General features: G+C 50.9%; 1 protein-coding gene across 2 annotated transcripts in view; it reads left to right on the forward strand.

Moving 5' to 3' along the window:
• The first annotated feature begins 3,566 nt into the window (after positions 1-3,566).
• The window catches only part of LOC137437086 (cytoplasmic dynein 1 heavy chain 1), a 263,109-nt gene continuing 250,220 nt past the window's right edge, over positions 3,567-16,455 (forward strand). For both annotated transcript variants that reach the window (XM_068131446.2, XM_078786887.1), the window contains exon 1: positions 3,567-3,776. In XM_068131446.2, the coding sequence (XP_067987547.2) occupies positions 3,587-3,776 (190 nt within the window). In that variant the 5' untranslated portion in view covers positions 3,567-3,586. The remainder of the gene's footprint in view (positions 3,777-16,455) is intronic.

Genomic DNA, 16,455 nt, shown 5'->3' on the forward strand with positions numbered 1-16,455 from the left:
GACCCGGCCAAGCTCGCCGTGGCAAAGGCCGAGTTCGACGCGTTGGAGCACCTCGGCATCGTGCGGCGCCCCAATAGCGCGTGGGCCTCACCACTGCACATCGTGCCAAAGCCGGGGGGTGGATGGCGCCCGTGTGGCGACTACCGCCGCCTCAACGACGCTACCACCCCCGACAGGTACCCGATCCCGCACATCCAGGACTTTTCCGCCCGTTTGGCGGGACGGGTCATATTTTCCAAAATTGACCTGATACGGGGATACCACCAGGTACCTGTCCGGGCGGCCGACGTCCCGAAGACGGCCGTCATCACGCCGTTCGGCCTGTTCGAATTTTTGAGGATGCTGTTTGGCCTCAAATACGCGACCCAGGCGTTCCAGCGCTTAATGGACGGCGTGCTGCGCGACCTGCCATTTCTTTTCGTCTATCTGGACGACATCCTCGTCGCCAGCACGTCCCGCGCCGAGCACCTCCTCCACCTCCGAACACTGTTCGGTCGCCTCAGCGAGCACGGCTTAATTGTCAACCCGGCCAAATGCCACTTCGGCACGACGACCGTTGACTTTTTGGGCCACCGCATCACCAAGACCGGGGCCGTGCCGCTGCCGACCAAGGTCGAGGCCATGACCACGTTCCAGCGTCCCCGTTCCATCAAGGCCCTACAAGAGTTCCTCGGCATGGTGAATTTTTATCACCGATTCGTGCCCCGCGCTGCTCAGCTCATGCGGCCCCTTTACGAGGCCCTCCGGGGCAAGCCGGCCAAGCATGACATCGTTTGGTCCGCGGCCATGGACGCGGCCTTCGCGAGCGCAAAACGGGCCCTCGCCGACGCAACGCTGCTGGCTCACCCAGTGCTCAACGCGCCCATCGCCCTCACTACGGACGCCTCCAACTACGCGGTGGGCGCCGTCCATGAACAATGGGTGGACAGGGTTTGGCAGCCACTCGCTTTTTTCAGCCGGCAGCTCCGGCCGAACGAGTTAAAATACAGCACGTTCGACCGCGAGCTGCTCGGTCTATTCCTGGCCGTTCGCCATTTCCGACACCTCCTGGAGGGCCGCCCGTTCACGGCTTTCGTCGACCACAAGCCGTTGGTCTACGCAATGGCCAAAGTCACGGAGCCGTGGTCGGCCCGCCAGCAGCGCCACCTCTCCGCCGTGTCGGAATTCACCACGGACATCCGGCATGTCGCCGGCAAAGACAACGCTGTGGCCGACTGTCTTTCTCGGGCCAGCGCGAACGCGGTCCACCTCGGCATGGACTTCGCGCTCATGGCGGCCGACCAGACCACCGACACCTCGGTGCAGGCCCTCCGGGCGGTGGACACGGGCCTCCGCCTGGCCGACATCCCCTTCACGGGCACCGTCCTGCTCTGCGACGTCTCCCAGGGCCAGCCTCGCCCCATCGTGCCCGTTTCCTGGCAGCGCCGCATCTTCGCCTCCATCCACGGCCTTTCTCATCCGGGCCGGAAAGCTTCTCAGAAGCTGGTGTCGGTGCGTTTCGTCTGGCACGGCCTTCGACGGAACGTCTGCGACTGGGCCAACGTCTGCACGGCCTGCCAGCGGGCCAAGGTCCACCGCCACACCCAGGCCCCGCTGGCACCTTTCACCGTGCCTGCACGGCGTTTCGACCACGTCCACGTGGACCTGGTGGGTCCCCTGCCCCCATCGCGGGGGGTTCACCCACCTGCTCACCATGGTGGACAGGACCACCAGGTGGCCGGAGGCCGTGCCCCTCACCTCCACCACCACCGCCGACGTGGCGCAGGCATTCATCGCCACCTGGGTCGCGCGCTTCGGCGCACCGGCGGACATCTCGTCCGACCGCGGCCCACAGTTCACGTCCGAACTTTGGGGCGCGGTCGCCCGCTCATTGGGGGTCACGCTGCACCGCACCACGGCCTACCACCCCCAAGCCAACGGGTTGTGCGAGCGGTTTCACCGCTCCATGAAGGCCGCACTCATGGCCGGCCTTCAGGACGACGGTTGGACCGACCGGCTGCCGTGGGTCCTTTTGGGCCTCCGCACGGCCCCCAAGGAGGACCTCCGGGCATCCGCCGCTGAGCTCGTCTTCGGCCAGCCGCTCCGCGTCCCGGGCGAGTTCGTGCCCGACGCTACCAGTCCCTGGTCCGCCGCACACCAGCGCTAGGACCTCCAGGAGGCCGCCCGCCGATTTGCCCCCGTGCCAACGTCCCGCCACGGTGGCCCCCAGTCCTACGTCCCCCCGGCGCTTCGCACAGCGGAGTACGTCTTTGTGCGTCATGACGCGCACCGGGGGCCACTCCGGCCGCCGTACGACGGGCCCTTCCGGGTCCTGCGACGGGGCGACAAGTCCTTTGTCGTCGACGTTGGCGGCCGGTCGGACCGGATCTCTGTGGACCGCCTCAAACCGGTGCACATGGACGTCGACCGACCACCACGGTTGGCCCTTCCTCCGCGGCGAGGCCGCCCCCCGTCCACAGTTCCCCCCGCTCGACCACCCACCACCACGTCGGACCCCTCCCCACGACCCTCCAGGGGTCGCTTCGGCCGGGTCATCCGGACCCCCCTTAAATTGACCCTGCCGGTGCAGGTCGATTCTGGAGGGGCATGTGTAGCGGTTACCGCTGGATGCACACAATCGCCTTGCACCGGCCAGAACACGGCCAGACGCGCCTCTCCCGGGCATGCCCGGACTCACTGTTCCCGGGCACGCCCGAACCCCCCGGGCACGCCCGGTCTCGTCTTTCCCGGGCATGCCCGCTCTCGCCTTTCCAGGGCTCGCCCAGAGCGTCCGGGCATGCCCGCTATCGCCTTTCCAGGGCTCGCCCAGAGCGTCCGGGCATGCCCGCTATCGCCTTTCCAGGGCTCGCCCAGAGCGTCCGGGCATGCCCGCTCTCGCCTTTCCAGTGCTCGCCCAGAGCGCCCGGGCACGCCCAGCCTCGACTTGCCAGGCCGCAGCCAAACACGCCCGGGCAGGTCCAGACTCGCCTTTCCAAGGCTCGCCCTTGACACCCGGGCATGCCCGGTATAGCTTTTGCCGGGCAAGCTTCCCGACATAAATGTGTATATATATTGCTGCCCGAAAAACGGGCTTTTGGTCAGAATACCTGAGCTGTTTTGTTTCAATAAAGCAACTCGGACGAATTCCGTCTTTGGTCGCGTCACTTCTTTCGACTCGCGTTGGAGCGCAGCTCCTTCAGTACTATGCACGCTTTTCCTCAAATTTACCATCATGATCCCAATTTTAGAAATATCTGTATTGGTGTTAATGGAGAGACCTCGATGTTTAAAACGCCTGATCTGATTGGTTCTTACGGCTACCTGGGTAATCAATCTGAGTGGGGGGAGGGGAGTGAGGGGGGTCAGATGTTCGAGGTACAGTATTGTAGTTTCCGAATATTCACCGAAATAACGCCGTTGTACGTGGCGACGTCATGACGTGTTATCACACTGCGGCAATCGTGACGTGAGCGCGTACCGCGTACGTCGTCGCGTGCCAGTGAGAGCGCGAGGGCGCTCAGTGCGCGCAGAGGAGGCTCTGCGGATCGGGTTCAGCACCATGGAGGGAAGCGAAGCCGTGACGGTGCTCGAGTCGGCGGCGCACACCATGGCCGACACCAGCACCCTTCAGAAGTACATCCGCTGCTTGGTGCCTCTTTTGCTCGACGACGGTGGAGGAGATGCCGGGTCTACGCTCGAGTCGGTGCTTGAGGAGAAGGCGTCGGTGGAACACCTGCGGAGGTTCATTACCGAGCCGCAAGTGTCGACGTTGCTCCTCGAACGCTCGTCAGGCAAAGGTAATTGCGCCCGTGAACAATTGCCGAGACCCGGGTGGTCGTTCCCGGTCACGATTAAAACAAAGGGCGCGGTCAACGGGATTGTCCTCGCGCACAGCACGAATCTGCAATGAGGCACGCTTACCGTACGGGGTTTCGTACTGGATCGTCGCCGACGTACGGACTGGTCTCCATATACACAGATGCCAATGACAAACACTCGAACCGACACACTGATCACGCGAGTGGAGGGACACCGCGGAATATGATTTCATTATATGACACCTCGACCATTTTAATGACGTCAGTTTGAAGCGGCTCTTATAAAAACTGCACCGCTCGTGTATGACGTAGAAGGTTATCAAACTACCGCTGTCATTATTCGTGCTGAGCAGCCTTTACTCGGAATACCTGATATCAAAATCCAGAGTTATAATTTCAATACAAATCAAATATCAGGCCCGGACATCAAGCACTCTGACGTCATGACCCATGAAGCGACATGCGGAATGATCAAAGGAGTTCAATGCAGATTCAAAATGTCGACATTGTATATGCAGTGCATATGTATATATGTATACTGTATATAAAAATGTATGACAAATCCATGTCCTCTATGTCCCCCCCCATTGGAGGAAGACCCTCTCGTGTTCAAGCCGTTGGTGCTCCTATGGTTGGCAGTGAGTGAAACAGAAAGCATTGACAGAAAGAGAGTGGCGATCATATGTGTGGGAAAAATTGCATTCTCAGTCAGGGTCACCCAGATAGCTCAGATGGCAGAGCACTGGTTTTTTCACATACATCAATTTAATTATTTAATCCTGTTCATTAATCTAATATATGTATATATGTATATATATATATACAACAAACAACAGGCATTTTAAGGCCATTGTCCCTGCTAGAGCATATATATATATATATATATATATATATATATATATATATATATATATATATATATATATATATATATATATATATATATATATATATATATATATATCAGTCATACCCCGTTTTACGCCATTTCGACCTACGTCAAATCCGACTTTACGCCACTCTTCTAGAGTAAATTTCAGTTCACCGAACGTCATTATGTACGACTTTACATCACTCCTACGGACGTGAAAAAAATTAAACAATTTAAACAATTGGATGTTTTAACGTTTTAATGATCGTTGATCGTTGTTTTATTGTTGATGTTTTAACGATCGAAGCAATTTAAAATACAATAAAAAGCACATTAAAAATATTTTTAAAATGTACGTACAGTATACGTATGCGTAGCTGCTGGTTCTCATTCAAAACAAATGTGACGCCATATGCATTTTGTCCTGTGCTGTGGTCGTGTGCTTGCTTTGCCTTTCGCTGGTATTTTTGTGATTATTCCTTTACTGTGTAAAACAACCAACGTAACGTGGCAACGGCGAAATATGACGATGCCGGCTCGGACGTACAGTATACGTTTGTATTTATATATATAGGCAGGACCCAGTACTTCCAATGATGGGGGCTCATAGTGCGAGAGGACTGGGGGGTGATGGTGGGAGATAGTGTCCGATGTAGAGGGATGGTAGCTCTACCATCCCTCACGTTGGGGCAAAGGAGCAGTAGATTTATGGGGTTTGGCAGTGTGAACTCGCCGAGAGCGGGCTAGGATATCTATATAATAATACTGTAAGGACTCGACTTTGTTATCCCTTTTACGCCGCACCCAGTGACCCGATGCCCACGGCACTAATGGATTTACGATCTACGAACCGCGCTCTTTGTTTATCACGTACAGCCATACTCGAAAAATCTGAATTAGTCGACGTTGGGGCCCAAAAGCATCCGATTAACTGCTAATACGACACCATCTTACGACGCCATCGTATTGGCGTCTGCTGGGCGAAGGCGAAGCGAGCCGTCCGCTGATTGGACAGTCGAGTGGTGTGAACATGGGTGGTGTGAACCAAATGGTCTTTTTATTCCCTTGAACATTTTAAATTAGGATATATAAGGAAACGTCTTTATCGTCATTTTAATAAAGTTAAATGGAGTGACGTTGCGATACTCGGGGTGCGTTGCATAAATCCTCGTAACTCAGAGAGGTGTAGCAGGTGGCGAGACGTAAGGAAGCTTAAAGATAACGAGCTGAAAATAGACGAACGATATGTCAATCTCTTTCTACACCGAATGGAAATAAAAGTATGAGAGCGGGAAGGCATGGCTTGAGCACTTCGAGCAGAGAGGACTGATTGGACTTAACTTAAAGAGAAAAAATTGGAGCTTAACGGAAGAAGAAGATCCCATGAGCGCTCCCCTATGCCATCCATAATGGGACACTCTATCCATACACCACATCCTCCCTTCCGTGGATGTTCCACGGGTTTCACGTCTTTATCGTCATTTTAATAAAGTTAAATGGAGTGACGTTGCGATACTCGGGGTGCGTTGCATAAATCCTCGTAACTCAGGGAGGAGTAGCAGGTGGCGAGACCTAAGGAAGCTTAAAGATAACGAGCTGAAAACAGATGAACGATATGTCAATCTCTTTGTACACCGAACGGAAATAAAAGTATGAGAGCGGGAAGGCATGGCCTGAGCACTTCGAGCAGAGAGGACTGATTGGACTTAACTTAAAGAGAAAAAATTGGAGCTTAACGGAAGAAGAAGATCCCATGAGCGCTCCCCTATGCCATCCATAATGGTACACTCAATCCATACACCACATCCTCCCTTCCGTGGATGTTCCACGGGTTTCGGCTAGTTGTTAGGGATTTAGAAGGATGACAATAGGAGACCGAGATTTAAGTAGAGACATTGATACAGGTAGAGGGTACGTAGTCAGATTAGAAGGATGTTAATGACGAGGGAAGTGCTTAGTATAAGGGAAGACTTTCAAGTCTTTCTTTCTTTCTCGGTCTTCCCCGTCCTCTACTTCCTTCTACATTCATTTCCATCACTCTTCTCAACCAGTCACTTTCATCCTTCCTCAACACATGACCAAACCATCTCAACCTGTTCCTCTTCACAGCATCAATCACAGGCTCTATTCCCATCATCTTTCGCAATTCATCATTTGTCTTCCTCTCTCTCAACGATACTCCGCACATCCACCGAACCATTCGCATTTCCACCCTTTCCAGCCTTCGTTGCTGCTCGACGTTCATTAAACCCATGTCTCGCTCACATAAATCATAACACTTCTCACACATGCAGCATACACCTGTTCCTGTTTATTAAATTGCATTCCTGTTTCCATGCATTCCTGTTTATTAAATTATATATATTGTCATGTGACTACCTTGTGTGGTGAACACCGCAGGGTGTCACAGATGACCAAACGAGCTTCACACTCCGAGGCGTTTAATTCATTGGCGGACCTTCACTACACACGAGGGAAAGGGAAATGACAAACTTACCTGGACGGCTCCACCCGACGTCTTCGCACATGGATAAATGAACTCAAACGACACGGGATTTACAATGTACAAGAAAATGCCAGCTTTATTCACGAAATTGCCGGTAACAAAGAAAATGCACGATAAACTAAATTCCTTATTGGAGCACTCCCACACAGACCCGAATACAGACGAGGGATAAAATAACTCAAAAATAAATGTGTATTTTGTGGCACTTAGCTCAAATCGGCTCTTGAATCTCGTCAGGAATCGTCAAAACCTCCTCGCGTCCTTGGCGGGAAACTGCGCTCGTTGGTGCAAACTAGGCCTCAATGTGCGTCCACCCACTCCTGGCTTTGTCGAGAGCGCAGCGAGAAGGCCGCGCCCGTGCACTCGTCATTCTTGCTTGGGAAACCGCAGTTCTCGGTCTGCAGCTCTTTCTCCTCACAATCACTATGAAGATGTCGGAATGCAACCGTTCGTGATGAATCTTCCTTGCGCAAGAGCAATAGCAACCATTCGCTATGGGATCCAGAACGAGAAGCTCCCGAGAAGAAGAAAATGTCGGCACACGACCGTTCACCACCAGATCCAGCACCCAAGAGAGAAAATGTCCGCCATCCAAATTTTTGAAACGGCCCTTGTTCAAACACAATGAAAGATGCCATCAAGAATAAAAATCAGCAACAATTTGTTATTATAATCAGCAAATATGTCTTTGCAACGAATTTTCTTTATTTTGTTCCATCACATTTGCGTTTTGTTTCTTTGAGGGGTATTTTTTAAATCAGCATTTAACAAAGAAGTGAATCTTTTTTTTTTTTGTATACAAGATCGAGGCTCGTGAAAGAGCGAACATTAATCACACAGAAAGACAAACAGACACATAAAACAAATAACATCGGGAGCGGTAGACAAGATGGGGAGAGAGGGGGAAGGACACAAACACAACATTTGAGAGCAGGGACCGAGAGACATGGAGACATTGAGAGATCTGTGGGAGGGAGAGGGCTTTGTGGGGAGGCATGTGAAGGAGGGGGGGGGGGGGGGGGTGGGAGAGGTATAAACATATGGACACTGCCAGGACTTCCAGGAAAGAAGTTGGAATTTCAAACAAGGTGGATCTGGGGTGAATTAGTGGGGGTAGGAAAGATCAAGGTTTTGGATGGGGGAAGATAAGAGATGGTGGTGAACAGCTGTTTTAAAGACCTGGAGGGAGGAGTGGGATTGAAGGGAGTGTGGGAGTTTGTTCCAGAGGCGGGAGAAAAGAGGAATGAAAGAGTGAAGGTGAGCAGAGAGCCGAGATTTCGGCAGTTTAACCATCAGAGGGTTGCTGGCAGATCTTGTGCGACCTGTAGGAATATTTGGGGGACAGAGCACAGAGAGAGCTGGGGGAGCAAGGCCGGAGAGGAGTCGGTAGAAGACAGAAAGACCACCTACCTGCCTGCGGTGAGTGAGTGAAAGGCCCGCAGAGATAGCTTCATTGCGGGAGATTCCAATGATTTTGAAAGCTTTGGATTCAACAGCGTGAAGCCGAGCCAGGTGTGAGGCAGGAGCACCAGCCCATAGGGGAGAACAGTATTCCATTGAGCTGTGGATGAAAGCCTTGTATGTGGTGAGGAGCTCAGGTGTGCCGAGGAAGGACTTCGCACGACGGAGGATGCCCAGTCGGCGACTGGCTTTGGAGGCCAGCTTGGAAATGTGGTTTTCCCAAGAAAGATCATGGCAGATAGTGAGACCCAAAAGCTTGAGCGACAGAACTTCTTGGAGAGGATTGTTGAGAAAGTAGATGGGAGGGTTGTCCAGTCGATCTTTTCGGAGAGACATAGTAAGAGAGTGAGATTTGTCAGGATTGAAAGACATGTTCCACTTGTTTGACCAGTCTGTGATTTTGTCCAGGTCTTCAGAGAGTGAGGAGGCTGCAGACTGCCGATCTGAGGGAAGAGGAATGGAGCGGCAGAGAGTGGAGTCATCAGCAAAGAGATCGAGAGGATTTTCCAGAGAGTCGGAGAGATCATTGATAAAGACCAGAAAAAGCACAGGGCCCAGCACACTGCCTTGGGGAACTCCAGCCTGAACAGGAAGGGGAGATGAGAGAAATCCATTCAGGGCCACACGTTGACTACGACCAGAGAGGAAGTCCGCAAGCCATGCATGGAGATTTCCATGGATACCATAGGAGGAGAGTTTGGTGAGCAGAGCTGGGTGCCAGACCGTATCGAAGGCACGTGATATGTCAAGGGAGACAGCTCTGATTTCCTGTTTGGCATTGAGGACCTCCATCCATTGTTGAGACAGCAGAAGCAGCATGTCCAGAGTAGAGTGACCTGGTCTGAAACCAAATTGATGATCAGAGATCAAGCCATTGGAGAAGAGGAAAGATTTCATATCCGAAGCAATGATGGATTCCATGACTTTGCTGATAATTGGGAGCAGGCTGATTGGTCTGTAGTTGCAAGGATCTGTTTTTGCACCTTTTTTGTGTAAAGCGGTAATGTTAGCTGATTTCCAGGATGCTGGCAGATGACCTTGAGCAAAAGATAGGGTGAAAAGAACAGAGAGAGGGTGAGATAGAGTGGCAGAGCAGGATTTTAGGACCCGTGGGCTGATGCCGTCTGGTCCAGTTGCAGAATCAGAGTCGAGGTTTGACAAAAACTCCTCCACCTTGTCAGGAGAGAAGGACACAGAGTTCAGGAGCAGTTGGGTTCGACTGGGAAAGGTGGGAACAGAGAGAGATGGGTTTGGGACTAAGGATTTTGAGGCAAACACAGAGTTGAGGCATTCGGCTTTGTCACGTGCGATGTCAACTGTGTGGCCATTTGAGGTAAGGGAGGGGATGGAGGGGGAACAAACACCAGAAACGGATTTGACCAGACGCCACCAGGATTTGGAGGAAGGAGACAGGTTTGAGAGTTCATTCTTGAGTGAGGAGAGATAGTGCTTCCTGGCACTCCTGAGGGTAGACACACACTTGTTCCGAGCTTGGTGGAAGGAACTGAGAACTTGAGGCTCTGACGTCATTCCACGACGTCTCCGTGGCCATGACAGTATAGTTAGCAATAGTTTGGTTTTCGTTTTTTATTAATCTGTGCAACGTAACGCTTCATTACTGTCATTTTGTCTTGGTGCTATGGTGGGTGGAGTCAAGTGACATATGTGGGTGTGATCCGACCAATGGGTGCATATTTCATAAATTGAACCCCAATTAGAACCACAACAGCAATGCAAAACTATTATAGACCTGCAACATGTCACAGGTAAAAACTCGCCAAAAGTCTTTAACATTATTTATTGTTATGGTTTTTCATGGGTGTCGCATCTTGATAACTCCGAGAGGACGGCGTGTCTATGAGACCCCGGACACTGTTTGCCACCCTCAACTCTGGCTGGATCTTCCTGCCCAAAGTCAGTTTACCATAAAGGTGAGTTGAGCGAGACAAAAGGCGAACCGTCCTGGCGGTTACGTAACTGACATTAGTCAGTCAGCCGAGCGGAACCAACATCACGTCCGCATCTGAGATTGAGCTTAGATAACAAATCCGAGCTGACCAAACACCTCAGCCTCCTCTCCGCCGGCCTATGCCCCCCCTGCTCTTTCTGTGCTCTGTCCCCCAAATATTCCTGCAGGACGCACAAGATCTGTCAGTAACCCTCTTCTGGTGAAACTTCCAAAATTAAGACTCTCTGCTCACCTTCACTCTTTCATTCCTCTTTTTCCCCGTCTCTGGAACAACAAACTCCCACACTCTCTTCAATCCCACTCCTCCATCCAGGTCTTCAAAACAGCTGTTCACCACCATCTTAGATCATCCCCCATCCAACTGAACCAACTGGACCAACTTCAATCAACTCATCCAAACTCTCTCGTCCTCATATGTGGCGACTTCAACTGTCATCATGCCAGCTGGCCGGGTGTGGGTTCCTCTCTCACAAGCCATGGCACCTCAGCAAAGGACTTCTGCGACTCATTGGGACTGACACAATCTGTCAATTTCCCGACCCGGATCTAGGTCAATGGAGTATCTTCTCTTCGAGACTTGGTTATGACAAACTGCCCTGCAAATGTCTGCTTCTCTTCTTCTGCTCCAATCGGTTCTTCTGATCATGTGCTTTTTAAAGTGGACATCTCTCTGGCCATTCTCAGAGAGCCTCCTCAGCGCCGACGAGTCTGGCATTTCACTCAGGCTGACTGGTACGGGCTGCAAGCAGCCATCAATCATCTGGACTGGTCTCCCATCACTACTGCCTCTGAAATAAATTCTTCCTGGGAATTATTCGAAAGCAAACTGTTCTTTCTCATACACAGATTTATCCCATCTCGTCTTCAGTTGTCTTACCCTTCCTCCCGTCCATGGTACACTGAATCTTGTGGTGAGGCAGTTGCCCTGAAACAACTTGCCTTTGCCTCTTGGAAGGCAAATCCAACTGAAGGCAATCTCAGTTCCTTCCACCAAGCTCGGAACAAGTGTGTGTCTACCCTCAGGAGTCCCAGGAAGCACTATCTCTTCACACTCAAGATTGAACTCTCAAAGCTGTCTCCTTCCTCCAAATCCTGGTGGCCTCTGGTCAAATCCGTTTCTGGTGTTTGTTCTCCCTCCATCCCCTCCCTTACCACAAATGCTACACAGTTGACACCGCACGTGACAAAGCCGAATGCCTCAACTCTGTGTTTGCCTCAAAATCTTGTGTCCCAAACCCATCTCTCTCTGTTCCCACATTACCCAGTCGAACCCAACTACTCTTGGACACTGTGTCCTTCTCTCCTGACAAGGTGGAGAAGTTTTTGTCTGATTTGGAGAAGTTTGGAGAAGAAGTTTGGAGAAGTTCGACTCCAATTCTGCAACTGGACCCGACGGCATCAGCCCACGGGTCCTAAAATCCTGCTCTGCCGCTCTATCTCACCCTCTCTCTGTTCTTTTCACCCTCTCTTTTGCTCAAGGTCATCTGCCAGCATCTTGGAAATCAGCAAACATTACCACTTTACACAAAAAGGTGCAAAAACAGATCCTCGCAACTACAGACCAATCAGCCTGCTCCCAATTATCAGCAAAGTCATGCAATCCATCATTGCTTCGGATATCAAATCCTTCCTCTTCTCCAATGGCTTGATCTCTGATCATCAATTTGGATTCAGACCAGGTCATTCTACTCTGGACATGTTGCTTCTGCTGTCTCAACAATGGATGGAGGTCCTCAATGCCAAACGGGAAATCAGAGCTGTCTCCCTTGACATATCACGTGCCTTCGTTACGGTTTGGCACCCAGCTCTGCTCACCAAACTCTCCTCCTATGGTATCCATGGAAATCTCCGCTCATGGCTTGTGGACTTCCTCTCTGGTCGTAGGCAACGTGTGGCCCTGAATGAATTTCTCTCATATCCCCTACCTGTTATGGCTGGAGTTCCCCAAGGTAGTGTGCTGGGCCCTGTGCTATTTCTGGTCTTCATCAATAATCTCTCCTACTCTCTGCAAAATCCTCTATCTCTTTGCTGATGACTCCACTCTCTGCCGTTCCATTCCTCATCCCTCAGATCGGCAGTCTGCAGCCTCCTCACTCTCTGCAGACCTGGACAAAATCACAGACTGGTCAAACAAATGGAACATGTCTTTCAATCCTGACAAATCTCACACTCTTATTATGTCTCTCCGAAAAGACCGACTGGAAAACCCTCCCATCTACTTTCTCAACAATCCTCTCCAAGAAGTTCTGTCGCTCAAGCTTTTGGGTCTCACTATCTGCCATGATCTTTCTTGGGAAAACCACATTTCCAAGCTGGCCTCCAAACCCAGTCACCGACTCGACCATTCTCGGCTAATTCACTGGGCATCCTCCGTTGTGCGAAGTCCTTCCTTGGCACACCTGAGCTCCTCACCACATACAAAGCTTTCATCCGCAGCTCAATGGAATACTGTTCCCCCCCTCTGGGCCGGTGCTCCTGCCTCACACCTAGCTCGGCTTCACGCTGTTGAAACCAAAGCTTTCAGAATCATTGGAATCTCTTGCGATGAAGCTAACTCCGAGGGCCTTTCACTCACTCACCGCAGGCAGGTTGGTGGTCTTTCTGTCTTTTATCGACGCCTCTCCAGCCTTGCTCCCCCAGCTCTCTCTGTGCTCTGTCCCCCAAATATTCCTACAGGTAGCACAAGATCTGCCAGCAATCCTCTTATGCTTAAACTGCCAAAATATGGGCTCTCTGCTCACCTTCACTCTTTCATTCCCCTTTTCTCCTGCCTCTGGAACAAACTCCCCCACTCCCTTCAATCCCACTCCTCCCTCCAGGTCTTTAAAACAGCTGTTCACCACCATCTCTTATCTTCCCCCATCCAAAACCTTGATCTTTTCTACCCCCGCTAATTCACCCCAGATACACTTTTTTGAAATTCCAATTTCTTTCCTGGAAGTCCTTGTAGTGTCCATATGTTTTATACCTCTCCCACCTCCCCCAAGCCCTCTCCCTCCCACATTTCTGTCGATGTCCCTGCTCTCAAATGTTGTGTTTGTGTCCTTCCCCCTCTCTCTCCATCTTGTCTACCGCTCCCCTTATTTTGTGTTTTATGTGTCGGTTTTACTTTTTGTGTGATTAATGTTAGCTCTTTCACTAGCCTCGATCTTGTATACAACAACAACAGGCATTTTAAGGCCATTTTCCCTGCAAGACCGGGGGTTAGCGTTGCGGTCCCCATGACAATCCTCTCCATTTTGCCCTATTTTCTGCATCTCACTTTGTTAAACCCCTTGGCCGCATTTCTTCTTCGACCATCTTTAGCCAAGTCTTTCTCGGTCTTCCCCGTCCTCTATGGCCTTCTACATACATTTCCATCACTCTACTCAACCAGTCACTTTCGTCCTTCCTCAACACATGACCAAACCATCTCAAACTGTTTCTCTTCACTGCATCCATCACAGGCTCTATTCCCATCATCTTTCGCAATTCATCATTTGTCTTCCTCTCTCTCAACGATACTCCGCACATCCACCGAACCATTCGCATTTCCATCCTTTCCAGCCTTCGTTGCTGCTCTACGGTCATTACCCATGTCTCGCTCCCATAAATCATAACACTTCTCACACATGCAGCATACACCTTTCCCTTCAGCTTCAACGACACTCCCCTCCTCATCAGCACGCCACTCAGTTCCCGAAAATTCTTCCATGCACATCTCACTCGAGCAACTGTTGCCGAGTCTGATCCACCTTCTCCATTCAGCATGTCTCCTAGGTAACAAAATGTTTTCACACCTTCCAGCTTCACGCCGTCTCCAAGATTCAACTCAACATTTCCTCCATCTGCAGCTCCCTCTGTGCACACCTTACACTTGAATGTAGCTGCCACACTGGTTAATGACTCTCTCAAACCACTACATTTTTGAGGAACCCACTCAGCGCACATTGTACATTGAATGGAATTCACTCCGACACCCTTCCTGCACACAGCACACGGCCACTTCCCAGTTCTTTCCACCTCACCACATGCTTTACCACTTGCCATCACCTTCGTTTTTCCGATATTCACCTTCAGACCTTTTGTCTCCATACATTCCTTCCACTTGTTCATCTTCTCCTTCAGTCCATCCATACTTTCTGCAATCAACACCAGATCATCTGCATACAACAACACCCACGGTAAACCCTCCTTTACGTTCCAGGCCAGCACCTCCATCACAGCTACAAATAGTAGTGGACTTAGTACCGACCCCTGATGCACTCCCACCTTCACCTCAAACTCACCACTGTTCCCGTCCTTCGTCCTTACAGCTGTGCGCGCTCTTTTGTACATTATCATCACTACTCTGATCAACCATTCCTCCACTCCTAACTTCCTCAATGCCCATGTCACGACTTCACGTGGAACCCTATCGAATGCTTTCTCCAGATCAACAAACCCAAGAAACAACTTCTTCCTCTTCTCCATGTACTTCTCCTGCAACTGCCTCACAATAAAAAGCGCGTCTGTCGTTCCTCTTCCTGGCATAAATCCAAACCGCATTTCATCAATCTTCACTTTCTTCCTTGTCCTCCTCTCCAACACCCTTTCCAACACCTTCATTCCATGCTCCAATAACTTTATCGCTCGATACGAGCCACAGTCCAGAGGGTCACCTTTCCCCTTGTATAGAGGGACGAGGGTACTCAGTTCCCAATCCACTGGAATGCGGCCTTCTTTCACCACCAGATTGCAGATCTCTGTCATTCTCTTCACAGTCTGTTGAAGCTCGTCTGTTGGGAGCCGTTGGTGAGGTATGTGGATGGACAAAAGGACCACCGAGGCACTCGGAAACATGGTGGTGGGATGATGAAGTTGGAAAGAGGATTGACGAGAAGAGGAAGAAGTTCAAGGAGTGGCAGAAGGCGAAGGGTACGGGAGCAGAAACAGCAGAGCATGAAAGTTATAAGGCAGCCAGGAAGGCTGCAAAGAAAGAGGTAGCAAAGGCGCAGGAGGCATGTAGGAAAATGTTCGGAGAACGCTTGGATTCGGAAGAGGGTCAGAAAGCAGTATTCAGGATTGCAAAGCAGATAGCGAAAGAGAGGTGTGATGTGATGGGGGTGAGTTGCTTGAAGGATGAAGTGGGACAAATCGTTGTCGACCCAGATGGAATTAAAGGAAGATGGAAAAGATATATGGGAATGCTGTTGAATACAGAGAATGAATGGGATGGCAACATAGAGAGTAACCCAGTTTTAGGACCGGCAGAGAAGATAACTCAGAAGGAAGTTGAGGAAGCGATAAAAGCAATGAAGGGTAGAAAAGCGGGAGGGCCGACCGGAGTTGTGGGAGATATGTTGAAGGCAGCAGGAAGTTGGGGTGTGAAGAGAATGACAGAGATCTGTAATCTGGTGGTGAAAGAAGGCCGCATTCCAGTGGATTGGGAACTGAGTACCCTTGTCCCTCTATACAAGGGGAAAGGTGACCCTCTGGAGTGTGGCTCGTACCGAGCGATAAAGTTATTGGAGCATGGAATGAAGGTATTGGAAAGGGTGTTGGAGAGGAGGATAAGGAAGAAGGTGAAGATCGACGAAATGCAGTTTGGATTTATGCCAGGGAGAGGAACGACAGACGTGCTCTTTATTGTGAGGCAGTTGCAGGAGAAGTACATGGAGAAGAGGAAGAAGTTGTTTCTTGGGTTTGTTGATCTGGAGAAAGCATTCGATCGGGTTCCACCCAAAGTATTGACATGGGCATTGAGGAAGTTATGAGTGGAGGAATGGTTGATCAGAGTAGTGATGGCAATGTACAAAAGAGCGCGCACAGCTGTAAGGACGAAGGACGGGAACAGTGGTGAGTTTGAGGTGAAGGTGGGAGTGCATCAGAG

The sequence above is a fragment of the Myxine glutinosa genome, chromosome 11, assembly GCF_964187855.1.
Source record: "Myxine glutinosa chromosome 11, kmMyxGlut1.1, whole genome shotgun sequence".
Lineage (NCBI taxonomy): Eukaryota > Metazoa > Chordata > Myxini > Myxiniformes > Myxinidae > Myxine > Myxine glutinosa.